At 38.1% G+C, this 15,051-nt stretch overlaps 4 protein-coding genes across 6 annotated transcripts; 2 read left to right on the forward strand and 2 right to left on the reverse strand.

Moving 5' to 3' along the window:
* The first annotated feature begins 25 nt into the window (after positions 1 to 25).
* LOC109539893 (cell division cycle protein 27 homolog) lies at positions 26 to 7,932 on the forward strand. Of its 2 annotated transcripts, XM_019907964.2 has the most exons (16): positions 26 to 251; positions 303 to 378; positions 438 to 585; positions 637 to 905; positions 956 to 1,094; positions 1,152 to 1,290; positions 1,344 to 1,454; positions 1,806 to 1,960; positions 2,023 to 2,140; positions 3,919 to 4,119; positions 4,178 to 4,291; positions 4,353 to 4,565; positions 4,628 to 4,894; positions 5,837 to 6,014; positions 6,073 to 6,267; positions 7,632 to 7,932. In XM_019907964.2, the coding sequence occupies exons 1-16, from the start codon at positions 228 to 230 to the stop codon at positions 7,709 to 7,711; spliced, it is 2,427 nt and encodes an 808-aa protein (XP_019763523.1). In that variant the 5' UTR covers positions 26 to 227; the 3' UTR covers positions 7,712 to 7,932. The 2 variants fall into 2 exon arrangements, with proteins under 2 accessions (XP_019763523.1, XP_019763524.1); XM_019907965.2 differs by lacking the exon at positions 1,344 to 1,454.
* Positions 7,933 to 8,423: 491 nt separating this feature from the next.
* On the reverse strand, positions 8,424 to 11,731 carry LOC109539897 (nuclear receptor coactivator 5). Of its 2 annotated transcripts, XM_019907969.2 has the most exons (7): positions 11,156 to 11,731; positions 10,318 to 10,472; positions 10,135 to 10,254; positions 9,806 to 10,005; positions 9,617 to 9,750; positions 9,177 to 9,556; positions 8,424 to 8,654 (listed from the first exon to the last, which is right to left on the reverse strand). In XM_019907969.2, exons 1-6 carry the CDS (start codon positions 11,588 to 11,590, stop codon positions 9,209 to 9,211), a joined length of 1,392 nt encoding a protein of 463 aa, XP_019763528.2. In that variant the 5' UTR covers positions 11,591 to 11,731; the 3' UTR covers positions 8,424 to 8,654; positions 9,177 to 9,208. The 2 variants fall into 2 exon arrangements, with proteins under 2 accessions (XP_019763528.2, XP_019763527.2); XM_019907968.2 differs by lacking the exon at positions 8,424 to 8,654 and having other exon boundaries at positions 9,061 to 9,556; positions 11,156 to 11,730.
* A 154-nt stretch (positions 11,732 to 11,885) lies between these two features.
* On the forward strand, positions 11,886 to 12,871 carry LOC109539900 (ubiquinone biosynthesis protein COQ4 homolog, mitochondrial). Its single transcript, XM_019907975.2, has one exon. The coding sequence runs from the start codon at positions 12,001 to 12,003 to the stop codon at positions 12,766 to 12,768; it is 768 nt and encodes a 255-aa protein (XP_019763534.1). The 5' UTR covers positions 11,886 to 12,000; the 3' UTR covers positions 12,769 to 12,871.
* LOC109539902 (trafficking protein particle complex subunit 3) lies at positions 12,769 to 13,734 on the reverse strand. Its single transcript, XM_019907977.2, has one exon. It carries the CDS (start codon positions 13,419 to 13,421, stop codon positions 12,888 to 12,890), a length of 534 nt encoding a protein of 177 aa, XP_019763536.1. The 5' UTR covers positions 13,422 to 13,734; the 3' UTR covers positions 12,769 to 12,887.
* Between the last annotated feature and the right edge of the window lie 1,317 nt (positions 13,735 to 15,051).

The following is a 15,051-nucleotide window of genomic DNA, read 5'->3' on the forward strand; positions in this document are numbered from 1 at the left end:
GCATTGCAATCGTAGACTTGTTTCAAACTTCCAGACAGTCCTTCACTTGATTTGACGTACCTATGCCAAAGGTGTCATACAATTCCAATCAAAACCATTCAGCTAAAATACAATTAATTCTTAATTAGTTCTCACATTCTAAATTAAATAGATATTTTTAGGACCTAATCAATCTCTAGCCTTTGCCATGATTCCCAAATAAGCAGTTACCACCAAAGAGCTTCAATATGATAGTCCAAGAGCCAGTGCAGGTAAGTTCACGATTCTTGTAGCTGTTTTTTTTGTAATTTATGCATTTTTAGGCAGCTATTTGGCATTGCTTGAATCACTACGACTATCCGGACGCTGTGTTTTTATCAGAACGCTTATACGCTGAAGGTAGACCCATTTCCAACGATTTGTTTACAACGTATCAGCACGTATTGTGATATTTTTAGTAAAATCGGACGAAACTCTTTTCCTGCTGGCCACAGCTTATTACAGGAGCGGTAAAACAACCCAAAGTTACGACGCTTTGAAGGAAAGGTACAGCTTGTCCACCCAATGCCAGTTGTTATTTGGATTATGTGCGTTTGAGCTAGAAAAGTACGTATTTTCCTCAGCCATGTACCACAGATCATTGCAGGTGTTTTGTAGATTTGCAGAGGCTGAGGCTGCACTTGTAGAGCTCGATGATGGTACGAAAAGGTCTTTAGATGATATCGTGACTGATTTTGGGGATGAAGCTCCCTTTGCTCTAGTGCTGCTAGGCAAAATTGGCGCTCAGACTGAACGAAACCCCAGAGCCGCAGAAGCGTGGAAAAAGGCGCTGAAACTCAACCCGTTTCTGTATTCGGCGTTTGAGGAACTGTGTAAAATTGGCGAAAATCCCAACCCCAATGCGATTTTTCAAGGAGAGAATATTGGTAATTTTTAAACAGTCCTCTGAAATTTATCTTATAGAAGCATGTTCCAGATAATGTATCAATGTGCCATGGACATTCAGTTAACAACATTGAAAGCGTTATTATCACCCCCGCCAACCAGGGCGAGATAGTGGAGAATTCGAAGTTCACAGATTTCACCCCCTATAAAGCACTGACTATAACTACCAAGTAACCTTTATAAAAGCACCGTTCGCGTTGCTTGTTTAACTACAGCTTTATTTGCAGCCTAAAACCTAAGGCAATAACTTTTGCCACCCCTGACGAAAGCCCGTTAGCCAACCCCCTTACCATGTCAGGACTTGCTCCCATTATCGTACGGCCCCGTAAGTCTCAGAAGATGCGAAATGATTGCAGAAGAAATGAGGTAAGCAGTTTTTTAAGCAACGTCTAAGTACTTTTTAATGGACTGTTTCGTAGAGTCCCAGTTTTGGGCAATTGTTCGACAACAGTGAGTGGCGAAACAATGGAACTCCTGCTATTACCGAAGTTAATAATTCCCTGTTAATTCCAAAGAAAATTAGTGCTCAGGTAATCTACACCCTCGCGTATTCAGCTTCCAAAAAGAAAAACTACAGGGAAAGTCTTTATTTGCAGTTTCTGCATAAGAAGTTTAAAATGTTAGTTAATTCAGTTCAACTATTGACTAAAAACTTTCCTCGGAATGCTAACTCAATAATTTAATAGAATTTAGACTCATTTTCTGCTATTTGAATGAACGGTTTAATGATATGCATTTTAATGTAATCACTGATTACTCCATAAAAAAATTATCCGCTTGCTCAAATTCTAACAATCAGTAGAATCACTGCTAATTCTTTACGATTTTTTCGAATCCTTTTCTATTAATTTAATTAATATAATTCTGTTTATTCGTTTTAGGAAGGATCGTTGTTCATAAGTAGAGCTAAAGACTCAATTTTTCAAAATAGCAAACCCGTTCTTAGTCAGTCTTCAAATGTGCCAACAAAGACCCCGACTGGTTTATTAAACACGCAACCAAATCAAAACGTTCGACGGAGCTCCAGATTATTTAGGTGAGTCAATTAATTGCCTTACTTACGAAAAAGCCCAGTGACTAATATTGAGTGAATTTTAGTTCCCATTCAGTAAAAGAGAATAATAAATCGCCAACAAGAAATAAATTCGTCACCCCCAAATCGCCCTCAAGGAAAACGAAGCAGCGGTTAACGAAAAATATCAGCAAGAACTTTCAGGTGAGTGTGCTTAGATATGTTTACTAAGCAAGTGCTAAAATTTTAATAATTAACAATCGTTTTGAAATTGAAATTTTTACAGTCTAAATAAGACTCTTGAATCAAAAAACGCTCAGAAGTTCATTTAATTCGCATGACATGCTGATTTTTGCTCGTTTCGTTAAAGTTGGTCTAAAAATGAACGTTTTCACGCATCTGCAAGTTCACAAATAAAAATTGCACCCTTCTAATGCGGAGCGACTAGGGACCTGAACATTTTACATTCTATAGAAGACCCTTGAACCTGAAAACACCCAGAATTTCATTTAATTCACATGATATACTAATTTTTGCTCGTGTCGCAAAAGTTGGTCTAAAAATGAACGTTTTCAGGCATCTGCAAATTCACAATTAAAAATTGCTAACTTCAAATGCAGAGCGAGTAGGGACTTGAAATGTTTACATCCTATAATAGACGCTTGAATCTAAAAACACTCAGAATTTCATTTAATTCGCTAAGAGGCTGATTTTTGTGCCTTTCGTAAAAGTTGGTCACAAAACTAACGTTTTCACGCAACTGTACGTTCATAAATAAAAATTGCTCACTTCTAATGCTGATCGACTAGGTACTTAAAATTTTTAGATCCTATAGAAAACGTGAATCGTGAATCTAAAAACGCTCAGAATTTCATTTAATTCGTATGAGATGCTGATTTTTGCTCGTTTCGTAAAACTTGGTCTAAAAGTGAACGATTTCATGAATCTGCAAGCTCACAAATAAACATTCTAACTTTTAATCCAGTTTTTTGTTGGAAACTTCAAATTTTTACATTCTAAATAGGTAAGACACTTGAATCAGCAGTGTAATTCGCATAAGATGCTGATTTTTGCTCGATTCATAAAAGTTGTTCTAAAACTGAACGTTTTCACCCATCTGCAAGTTCATAAATACAAATTTCTGAGTTCTAATGCAGAGCGACTAAGAACTGGACATTTTTATGTCCTATAGAAGACACTTGAATCTAAAAACGCTTATCTAAAATCTTACTTTACTGAATCTAAAATCGATTCGTAAAACTTGGTCTAAAAATGAACGTTTTCACGCAACTGCAAGCTCACAAATAAAAAAACCTTAACTTTTAATGCAGGGCGAATCGGAACTTGAAAATTTCACAATCTGTAGAAGACACTTGATTCTAAACTCTAAATTTTACTTAAGCCGCATCAGATGCTGTTTGTTTACTCTGGGTAAATGTTGATCTGAAAATGAATGTTTTCGAATCTGCAAGCTCACCAATAAACATTTCTAACTTTTAACGCAGCTCCTGACTGTCTTTTTGAGACTGAAATTTTTAGTCTCTAGAATACACATGAATCTTCATTCAAAACCGTCAGATTTCATTCAATTCGCATGAGCTGATGACTTTTCCGCCTTTCGTAATTTCGTAAGCCTAACTTCTAACGCAGAGCGGGTAGGGACTTTGTACATTCTATAGAAGACAGTCGAAGCTAAAAACTGTCTAGTTTTGCATAAACCACATCAGATGCTGATTGTTGCGCTATTTGCAAATGTTGATCTAAAAATGAACGGTTTCACACATCTGCAATCTCGCACATACAAATTCCTATCTCCTAATCCAGAGCAAGTGGCGACTTGGAAGTTAAACAGTCTAAAGAAGACACGCGAGTCTTTTTAAAAACGGCCAAAATTTCATTTAAATCCCGTCATATGCTGATTTTTGCGCTTTTTCTAAACGTTGTCCCTTGGATCCCGGATAAATGATTACATAAATTCATAGAACTTGGAGCAGGGACGGTCCGAAACAATAACTTCGGACGCAAAAACCGAAAAAAACCTTTCCAACAGCAGCGGAGAAAACTGCATCCAGCAAGCGATGCTGTTGCAAAAACACAGTACAGATGGTTTGATGAACCTTCTGAGGACTATTGGACAGGCATACGTCGCTTTAAGTAGCTACGAGTGCCAAACTACGGTGCAGGTGAATAGAGGATTTTTTGTTCAATATTTGCTGCAATTATGTATGTTTTCTTTCGCAGATTTTGTCGTCCTTGCCCCTAAATCAATTCGAAACGTCGTGGGTGTACTGCTTGATGGGAGTGGCTTATTTCGAAATGAGCGATTATGAGTCTAGCATTAAATATTTCCAAATGGTTAGTTTCCATCGCTGTTTTTAATTTAAAAAAAAAAACAATTTCTTCCGACTTTCTGAAGGTTCACTCTCAAGATCCGCATCGGCTCGAGTGCATGGACATCTACTCCACAGCTTTATGGCATTTGCAAAAAGAGGTAGCATTAAGCGCACTCGCTCACGACCTGATCAACACAAACAGGAACCATCCGATTACTTGGTGTGTGAGCGGAAACTGTTTTTCCCTACACAAAGAGCACGACACTGCCATCAAGTTCTTTCAAAGAGCTGTGCAGGTGATTACTAACTCTGCAATCAATTGAAACCCACCACTAATTTGGGTGCTTGAACTCCACAGGTGGATCCAAAGTTTCACTACGCTTACACGTTGTTGGGACACGAATATATAACAACGGAAGAGCTGGACAAGGCCATGAGCTGTTTCTGGAATGCTGTAAGGATAAACCCGAGGCATTACAATGCTTGGTTTGGGGTCGGAACCATTTATTCGAAGCAAGAACGGTATAGTTTGGCCGAGTGGAATTATAGTAGGGCGCTGTCGATTAATCCGAAAAGTTCTGTGATTTTGTGCCATATTGGTATGGTGCAACACGCTTTAAAGCAGGTGAGTTTTTTCAAACAGTTTTCTTGATAAGTGACTCGTTCCATCCAAATTGTGCATGGGTTTACGGTGTATTTCTTTTTGAATTTCAGATCGTTTCAAATTATTGTGACTATAAAATAAGCCTGATTATTCACGTAAACAATCCGGAATAAGGTTTTTTGATTGAATCAAAAGTGGTTTGATTATAAAACAAGAAAAACCAAAATGTGGCGCGTTTCGATCGCCGTGAACACGTTAATAAATACACTTCGATTATTTAAACAAAAGTTTAGCCATCAAATTACTCTATCAGGACGAGCCAAAACTGGGCATTAGTCGTCGTTTTTTTCGAAATATGTTTTGTTTTATACTTTTGAGTTCTCTAAGCGGCAAAGTTCTGTAGTGTTTCTTCAGTGAAAGATTTTTTGTTTCATCTTTGAAATGCCGAAGGCGCCATTCAACTATTTTTTGTGTTTTCGAATATTCCAGCATTTAAAATGTGGGCCCCAAATCTAAAGCAAAACCGTCAGTACATTTTTTTAAAACCAAAATATTGCCATCAAAACTTCTATCTGAGAAATCCAAAGGCGGCATTAATTACGTTTTTATTTTCAAAACCTGTGTTCAAATGTTGGTAAAAGGAGGAAAAGTTCTGCAATGCGTTTTTTCATCAGCAAAGACAACCGAAATTTGGCATTTTTTTGCTAAAATATGCTCGTTTTTTTCAATTTAGGGCCCCATTCAAGAGAAAAAACTCAATTTTTTACCGCATGGCAGTTTTTGTAACACTGTTGAAAAAATGGTCTAGTCAGCTATTTTCAATCCTTTAATAATCCCTGGACTTGCCTTTAAGTGTAATATTTATACTTCACCCCGTAAAATTTTCCTAATTCACCATTATAATAGCTTATAAGTTTAAATAGCTAAGAAGTTTGGGTGTAATTTTGGATTTTTATTTCGCAGACTGACAAAGCATTAGCTACGTTTAATAGAGCCATTGCCAACAACCCAAAATCGGCTCTATGCAAGTTCCATCGAGGCTCCATATATTTCGCATTGGGTCGTCACGCCGAAGCGCTTAAAGAGCTCGAAGAACTTAAAGTGATTGTACCAAAAGAGTCGTCAGTTTACTACCTAATAGGTAAACTAAACTGTAACATAGCATTGCGATGTTTGCAACTGAAATGAATATTTTGCAGGAAAAGTGCACAAAAAGATGGGAAATACGGATCTGGCATTGCAATACTTCAGCTGGGCGACCGATTTGGATCCCAAGGGAGCCAGTAGTCAAATAAAGGAGGCGTTCGATCCGGCCATTGGACTAAATAACGATCTTTTAGAAAGTCCACAAACACCCCCAACGCCAATATATCCACCAGGCAGTATCAATTTAGGTATGAAACAACCCCTTATATTTTCAGCATTGCTTCACACTTTCTATTGCCTGTGATGGCGGTTTTTCCACGTTTTCGATTACAGTTGAGCCAATTCAGACAACAATATTTCACAGGCTTCTGAATCTTGTACTAAAATTATTTTATTATTTAGATTTCCCAGGACGATGCTTAATTAATTCCAACAGACAATTGTATGCTCAAAAGTCCAGTTTAAGTGGCATGAAGCCACAGTTTTTACAAAACAAAGTTTGTAGTTTATGTTTTTCTGTGCTTCGGTCAATTTCTAATTGAGCTAATTTGAAAATTTGTCGTATTATTCAAGTGTCGGTTTCTTAAATCATCACTAAACTGAACGTTTTTTTTAGCTGAAATAACAAACATTTTTCCAGTGTGTCTTGTTAAGGATTGTTTTCATTTTTTTGTTTATTCTCGTTTTCATTTTGTTGCTCCTCTTTGCTTAACTTCATATTTCTACAGCGCTTATGTTAATAAGAACAAACAAATTTGTTTTATTATTCAAGTGTCGTTTTCTTAAACCATTCAAGTGTCGTTTTTTAGCTGAAATAACAGACACTCTGGCACTTTGTCTTGTTAAGGATTGTTTTTATTATAATGATTTATTTTCCTGACTGCGTGTACTTGTTATGATATTCTTATCTTTCCTGGATCTCAGTCAAAGTGTGAAGTAAAAATTTTGAACATCGTTTATTTCATTACGTTTCGGCGAGACAACAGCGCTATCATCAGATTTAAAATTTACATAAACTCATGATTGGTAAAACAAATTTAAGGTTTCAAGAAGGCAAAGACCTAAAAGAGCGTTGATTTTTACCAATCATGAGTTTACGTAAATTTTAAATCTGATGATGGCGCTGTTGTCTCGCCGAAACGTAGTGAAATAAACGATGTTCAAAATTTTTACTTCACACTTTGACTGAGACCCAGGAATGATAAGCATATCATAATTGTTTTTATTTTTTTTGTTTATTCTCGTTTTCATTTTGTTGCTCCTCTTTGTTTAACTTGATATTTCTACAACGCTTATGTTAATTTGAATAACAAATTTGTCTTATTAAAGTGTCGTTTTCTAAATCATTACTAAACTAAACGTGAAATAACATAGCACCACATATTTTTCCAGTTTGTCTTGTTAAGAATTGTTTGCATTTTGTTGTTTATTCTAGGTTTATCTCTGTTGCTCCTCTTTGCTTAGCTTCATATTTCTACAGCGCTTGTATTTTTAAACTGGAACTCATTTCTTATTTTATATTTTCTTTAATGCCTAATAATTATAAAAATATCCATCTAATTGACATAACACCTATGTATTTGATAATGCAAGTGAATTTTGCATTTTTCAGGGAGCGAGGGGGAAATGCACAATCATGGCATGATTTTCGATGGCCCTGCAGATGACAGTGTCGATAGCGTATTCGATTAGACTTTATAGTTAATAATTTACAATTTATGTACAATTCGTGTTGAAACTTGTCTGGGCATGTAGCTTTATGTTATTGCCAAAGTTCATCCGACTCCAAAGAACATATACGAAAACCTAGATATTCGGAGCTTTAGTCATTACAATCCTGCACGAGAAACAATTTGAAGTTATGTGTCCTAAACTAGCGCCTCATATGTTAATATAAACCTGAATATTCCTCATATTGTATTTTCGGCATGGGTTGGCCTCTATGTAGCTTCAACGGCTTGACAAAGTCCCATATGCAGATCATTTGGGGTACGTTTCAGCGCTCGAATCGATATACACCGGAACAATTGAATATAAGTACATGTAGCCAGCATTAAAAAGGTGTTCGTAGATTACGGTTAGCTAATTTTAGGACGTTTTACTCTCAAAAGCCCAAGTGCGCTACTTTGAATCGATACTCTATTATTAATCTTGATGTTGTCCATAAAATATGAGTCGAATAAGGAAGAAATGATTGTTTCTCCTTCTCAAATGGCCTGTTTGGATTTCCGCAGGAATTCAATTATTATAGTGACAAGAAATACGTAAATTACACTTACAAATTCCTGTTAACTTTCCCAATGGTTAACAATAAAGCAGGTGTTGCCGATGGAAACTTTTTAAGATTATGCCATAACTTGACGCTCCTTCTTTTAGCATTCAACGAATGAAATGAAATACGGTGAATTAGTGAGTTTTTACTTTAGGGGTTTTCCCGCTAATAAATGTTCTTACGTGAAACCATATGCAAGCGGGTGTGGAAATATTCAATCAATTCCTTGTATAAAACTTTGGGCCGTACATTAATTTTTCCAATATCCGTGGGCCATAGAATATTGTCCATTTGTCAGGTGTATAGTTTAGTTGGATTAGAAACTACCTCAATTTTTGCCCGGCACCTGCCATTTTTGGGATTCTGAAAAATTCCCGCAAATTTATTGTTTAATTGTGCAATTAACACTATTGGAAAATCTATCAATTCAAAACGTCGTTCGTCAACTAAGTATCTCTTAGAAGCATTGTTTTATATTATAATTAATTTCTGAGGTGTGACTAGAGTGTTGATGTTAATTAATTAGGGTTGAGCACCGTTTTCAGTGGAACGAACCGCTTTCGCTCGAAGAATTAGGCGATAAATTCCAGGTTTTTCTGATATGTTATCTTGCCTCAGCAGGTGTCTGGTTTACGAACTGAAACTCATGGGGTGGGGGCACGACACTATAATTGTTTTTTTTTTAAATTGTGTAAATAAAATGATTTATGAAACACTTTGTGTTACTCAACATCGAACAGTTCAGAGATTTGTAGAATGAAAATGCAACTTTACGAACTAAAACTGTTGTGTGTTATTACATCTTGCAGCTCGATTTCAAGAACTTAAAAGGTTCCCATAAATTTGCTTGCACGTAAACACACACTGGAAAACAACTTAGCTTACCGCGTTCACGTCATCCCAGTCATTATTATTTACTACAGTCGTTCAGTTAAGCCCTTAAACATGTCTCCAGACAGGATGCTGTCCAAAGCCTTTTGAACAGATGGGTCTTTTAACAGGGGCGTAGCTGGTTCTTTTGCAGCGGAGTCCATCGATGTAATGGACTTCGGAATCGCGGGATCATTCGCTTTATTCAATATGTTGAGAATTCGACTTTGGAGCTCCGTCTGTTTATCCGTCGGCGCCTCATTTGACGCTTGAGTGATTCCTTCGGCAATCTCGTGTGCGCTCTGCAACTCTCGCCGCTCTTGAAGGTATTTGATAATGCGGTCATATTGAGACGTGCTCAGCATCCGATTTTCTGCAAGCAGATTCAGAAGCATCTGGAAAAAAACCAATAGAGCTCATGGGCCTCATGGTGGGTTTTACTTTCGTTTTTTTACCTGAACGGGAATGGGGTGTCTGTCGGATAAACTCATTTTTACCGCGTTTTCAGGCGCCTTTTCACCCCTCATGTAGGCCTCAAAGTTCCTCTGCACTAGAAGAACGGCGTCCTCCAGAGGCATATTTCGGTGCTCTGGGAGAATTCATCAAATCAGGACATTGAAGAAGGATTACTCCTTATCACATACCTTGAGGAATCCCATGCAAAATGTTCAGAGTTAAACTTCGCTGCTCCTCATTTTGAGGCATCACCAATATGGCATACAAGCAACCCCTACTGGATATGTTCGCTAACACTTTCCCTATAGCCACGTCTTCATTGGGAAATAAGAGGTCGACTATTAGTCCCATCTGTTTCAGCCTCGATTCTATAAACTCTGCATATTCCCTGAAACCGTAAGGGTCATTGAAAAATAATTTACTCCTGACGTTTCGCAAGCACAAGTGCATTACATCTTCAACAGCGGTAGTTGCAGTGCCGATGCAGTATATTTTCTAATAATCAAATCGCACTCACGTTAGTACGCGCGAAACAACAATAATCTCGCAATCGTTTCGGTCTGGAGGCGGAAGAATCTCCGGAGCTGGAGCTGGTAGAGGCGGCGGCGGACCATAATCTTCATAATATGGGCCGAGTCTTTAAAAGGAAACAAAGAAACTGTCGAAAAACGGATGGTGACCTTTGTCTGCATGTACTGACCCTCTATCCGGAAACGGGAGTCTTTCAAACGGGTCAAATCCTTCCCTTGGCCGGATTCTACCTCTAACCGCAATTGGTCCGCTTCTTCTACCTCTATCTTCGTTGAAACTTTGCTGCGTAGGCCGGATCGGGGGGCCGTCATCTACTTCTTCCATCTTGCGTTTATCAAACGAAATTAGTGACGATTAGTGCGTATAGTAATAAGCCTTAATCAAATATGGTCATAATATGCACTTTTCTGTATTAACTTGAAATGATCTGGTTTTCGCAGGAAAGGCCCAAATCGGGAGTGTATGTACAATGTACATCATATAAACAGAGATAATAGTCATAGAATTACAGAAATCCAATTTTTTAGTTATCCGGACATATCAACCAGAATTATAGCTCCTACCTAGGAGTAGATACTAAAATTGTCCGTTGGCAAAAGAACGTAAATAATTTTTTTCTGTAAAAAGTAGCCTACCAAAAGCTCAAAAATATTAAAGAATCACCATTTCTGGTGGTTTCTGTACCAAGACACTCACGACTTGCCCAAAGTGGATCGGTTTCTTCATCCCAACATAGGAACAAGTTCAGAGCGAGTTTCACTAAAATCCATCGTACCATTCTGTTGATATTTCAACAAGCATAATTTTCTTGAAGAACTTTGACCATCAATCGCAGAAGAGCAAGAGATTTTTTCTCGGTAAAAGTTAGGTCAGATAGTCTCCTTTTGATCCAAAGACTATCGCATTTTCTTACACACTGTTATTAGCATGAGTATTTTAGTATTTATGGAAATATGAAGCAGCCTTGATTAAACCAGTCAATTTTTCAATGTATTTATCAGGCCTACCTTCGTTTGAGTGTCAATGGGTTTCTTGGGTTCATCAGGGGGCTCAAATTGCATGCCTCTATCCTCTTGTATCCTGTTGTTGCCTCCAGCAGGATCATTTTCCCGGCCTTGCGGCGGAGGGTCCACTTTAACTGGCACCGCACTCTTATTCGGTGGAGCTCCACTGTCTTTTCCAGCAAAAGATTGTCGAACTGTAATCTTGCGTCCCATCATTACGGCGCCATTTTCCATCCTAATAGCACTCTGAGCTTCATTCTCAAACTCGTACTGAATGAAAGCAAACCCGGAATTGATCACTAGACCCAAAATTTTGCCATATTTGGAAAACTTTGCCTCCAAATCATCAGCTATTATGGTCTTTGGAATGCTCCCGATATAAATTCGGGATGGTGCAGTTGCAGGGTTTTTCATAAACTGTTTATCTGTGCGGTACATTGCGAATTCCAGCGGTTGGACTGTTTTATTCAGCTTTTTAGCGGTTTGAGAACATTGTTTGGGTCACTAACAAACATCACTTGGCATTGTAGATTCTAACCAAAATTCCACTTCTTGTTGTTTGCGCTGTTGCTACAAAGTCAACATTCATCACATTTATTGGATAATTTAACGAATTCCTCGACATAAATTCTACACCATTTTCCGTCTATTTCACCGTTGGATTCTCAAATTAGCCCTGGGCAACATCTGCGATTCGCCAAAATCCCTGTTAAAATCTCTTAAGCAGCGGTCTGGCATCAGTGCACTAAGCGGAACATTTAACCCAACATTTCTGGCACCTATCAGTCGGTGTTGGTAAACAAATCCACAACCATTATGTAAAAGGGCCCCCTTTTTACAAAAACCAAATGAAGCTCCTACTTTCCGTTCCCAAACCCTGCCGAATGGCACTGAAGAGACCCCTTTGTTCTGGTGCTGGCAGTAGATTTGAAGATGACTTCGAAAAGCACCATTGCCCCACAAATTTCTTCCAAAGATCGCTGCTCACAGTGGGCTCGGCTGCAATATCGATTCTGAATCCGCATAGAGGCGATATGATTGCCTGCCTGGCGGAGACCACTGGCGACCAAGCCTTGAGATACATGAAAACTTGCATGGAACAGTCAGAAGAGGGACAGCAGATATTGAGGGATCGACCGAGAATAAACACCACCACTGTAGACTTGGACAAGTTGCATAAATTACCAGCAGATACTCTAGGAGGCGCCTACTACAGCTTCCTGGTCAAGAACAGAGTTACTCCAGATAGTAGGATGACTGTCCAATTCGTGGATAATATAGAACTTGCTTATGTGGTGCAAAGATATCGAGAAGCACATGATTTGATTCACACCGTTCTGCAGATGCCCACGAACATGTTGGGCGAAGTTACAGTGAAGTGGGTGGAGGCGCTGCAGTTTAAATTGCCCATGTGCATCAGTGGGGCGGTTTTTGGGCCTCTGAGGCTCAAAACTAAGCATAGACAGTTGTATTTGAGTAGCTATTTGCCCTGGGCGCTCAAAACTGGCCAATCTGCTGAGTTTTTGCTGAACATTTACTTTGAGAAAAGGTGGCAGCAACCACTAACTGAGTTCTACCAGGAGGTCAATATCCAACCGTTGGTGTTAAACCAATAATGACACAATAATATTTTAATAGGGAAAGGTGTACTACTTACATCCTAATAGAGTCTTTCCATTATTGAAAATACATGGCAAATAAATACAGCTAATTATTGCACATCGCATCGGGCCTCCTAGTCCTCTCCGGCTGGCATTGCGTCCTCTAATCTCCTAATGAACTTGACTCGAATTTCAGTATTTGGGTCCCCTTTCAGCTGGTCTTGGACCACCCAGCTTTGCACATCAAGTTGCACCATTTCCAAAGCGCCCCGGATAGCGCCGCAAATAATGTTGCAATACTTCAGCTGTTTGAGATCGTCTGGTAGTTCCACCAGTTCTGTCAGAGGGTTGCTGTCCAGACTGAAGGAAAACTCGTCTCCTGCCGGACTCCAGTTGACCACATTTGGCTGGACGCCCAAATACATCCGGAATGCTGTCTGTATTTTGTCCGCGGTGTCTTTGAGGTCCAGGCATCGTCCTGAGCCGGTCTTGGAAAGATAGTCTTCAATCAGGCGAATTCCCATGTTGTAGCCGATGCGATCCAACTGTTTGCTAACATCGTCTGGATTCTCCAAGTCTTTGACCATTTGAGCCACCAGGGTGCCATAGGTTAGAGTTACCAGTTCTGAATTCACTTTTTTGGTATCGAACCGAGTGGAGCGCGACATTTGCTTGGAATGTGGGAAAATTGCTTAAACTAGCCAGGAAATATCACTATTTAGGAGTGTTGATTGTTATGGTTTTTGATGGAATGCTGTAGTGTCAGAAAATATGGGGTTAAGATAGAGTGCGAGTATCTGCGCTCGCAAGTGGATGAATTATTATGGATTATTTCTCTCACTAGCCTCCCAAATGCTTGCTCTCAAAATATAGAGTTAATAGATTTTATAATTAGGCGGCGGTTTGACTGTCTTAGTTATTTTTAGGTAATTAACTCAATTTCGATAGTCCAGATGCGGAAAGGATCTCTAAGGAAGCCAACGCATGACAGGTAGTATCTTGTCATTTCAAAACTCTTGTGTTAATATGCAGTTTAAATTGAAAAAATGTGTTTTGAAGCATTTTCGAGCGAAAAAAGTGTATATTTAGCAGCAGTTTTGGTAAATATACCTATGTCAATTGATTGATGTGCTTCCGGATCACATAACTTGGTGAATACCTACATTGTTTCAGAGTCTTGAACATGGAACGGTTTTGTTTGTTGTTTTCATGTAACGCAATATTTTACGCGTTTTTATTTATACGATACTAACGCTAACCCGAAATTGATTGGTCCAAGTGTATTAAAACACATTATTCAAAACACTTGAATTCTTAAATGCAAGCGCACGAACACATGAATACAAACGCGAGCACGCACACATGCGCGTACGTTACCCTCAATATCGTAGCTTTATAAATAAATTGTTTTTATATGAGAGGATCTTTAGAAAAGGAAACAGCTTCGGGTGGTTGTACGGCGTGTGTGTTATTTCAAAAATGCATTTTGATTTTTTTTGTTAAATTATATTCGCTTTTTCTCATAATGAATTTTTGTAAACGGTAAATTTACAAAAATGTTTTCAAAATATTCGAGAAATGGCAATTTTCCCTTAAATATTTCTCTAAAGAGATGGGCAGTTTTTTTTTACATTGGTCCATATGATTTTTAAGGATGTGCAAATATGTTATCGTTTGTTCAGAAAGCAGTATAAAACGCATTTTTTTGTGGGTATCGTTTTTTTTAACTATTCTTTGTGATGATAATCGAACTTTAAAATAGTCAAAAAAATTAAATGTGTTTTTTTCTGTGCACATTGAAGAGCGCGATCTCAGGCATATTCAAATCCTGTTTAAATGTGCATATATTCTAATAGTGTTGTTGTAATAATTATTTATAGCCAAATTGGTGTTTGTACATATTTTTCCTTAAAAAATGGTCTCTTAGTGTAAGTCTACATTCATTGGTGCTTCGGATATTTGCAGTTTAGTTGTTTGGAGATTAATTCTAAATTAAGTAGATATTTCAAACAATGACTAGAAACTGAATGCAGTAGTCGCTTTTAGCGATTTTGGGCGAGTAAATGAGCATTTACTAAAACTGAATGTAGTAAAAAACTTATCTACCCATCTTATATGTAGGTGTAGTGGAAATGTAGAACAGCTAATAAATAATGTTAATTATTAATAAATAAATCAAATCGTCTAGTAGGTGCCATGAAAGGTGAAAATCCTTTTTGGATGTTTAATGTCTCCTAAAAATCGCATAAATGTATCTCACGTTTGAAACGCTTTTAGGCAAAATGAAAAAATAATCAA

The sequence above is a fragment of the Dendroctonus ponderosae genome, unplaced genomic scaffold (assembly GCF_020466585.1).
Source record: "Dendroctonus ponderosae isolate FM_Combo_2020 unplaced genomic scaffold, Dpon_F_20191213v2 Dpon_F_20191213_9, whole genome shotgun sequence".
Classification (NCBI taxonomy): Eukaryota; Metazoa; Arthropoda; class Insecta; order Coleoptera; family Curculionidae; genus Dendroctonus; species Dendroctonus ponderosae.

Excerpts from the sequence above, each read along its gene's own strand:
- LOC109539893 (XM_019907964.2), top strand. The coding sequence starts at position 228 with ATGATAGTCCAAGAGCCAGTGCAG. Across the intron at positions 586-636 it reads TGTGCGTTTGAGCTAGAAAA|ATTTGCAGAGGCTGAGGCTG; the intron begins GTACGTATTTTC and ends GGTGTTTTGTAG. Across the intron at positions 6,268-7,631 it reads ACCAGGCAGTATCAATTTAG|GGAGCGAGGGGGAAATGCAC; the intron begins GTATGAAACAAC and ends TGCATTTTTCAG.
- LOC109539900 (XM_019907975.2), top strand. The coding sequence starts at position 12,001 with ATGAAGCTCCTACTTTCCGTTCCCAAACCCTGCCGAATGGCACTGAAG.
- LOC109539897 (XM_019907969.2), bottom strand. The coding sequence starts at position 11,590 with ATGTACCGCACAGATAAACAGTTTATGAAAAACCCTGCAACTGCACCA. Across the intron at positions 10,473-11,155 it reads CCATTGACACTCAAACGAAG|ATGGAAGAAGTAGATGACGG; the intron begins GTAGGCCTGATA and ends GATAAACGCAAG. Across the intron at positions 9,557-9,616 it reads GACACCCCATTCCCGTTCAG|ATGCTTCTGAATCTGCTTGC; the intron begins GTAAAAAAACGA and ends GTTTTTTTCCAG.
- LOC109539902 (XM_019907977.2), bottom strand. The coding sequence starts at position 13,421 with ATGTCGCGCTCCACTCGGTTCGATACCAAAAAAGTGAATTCAGAACTG.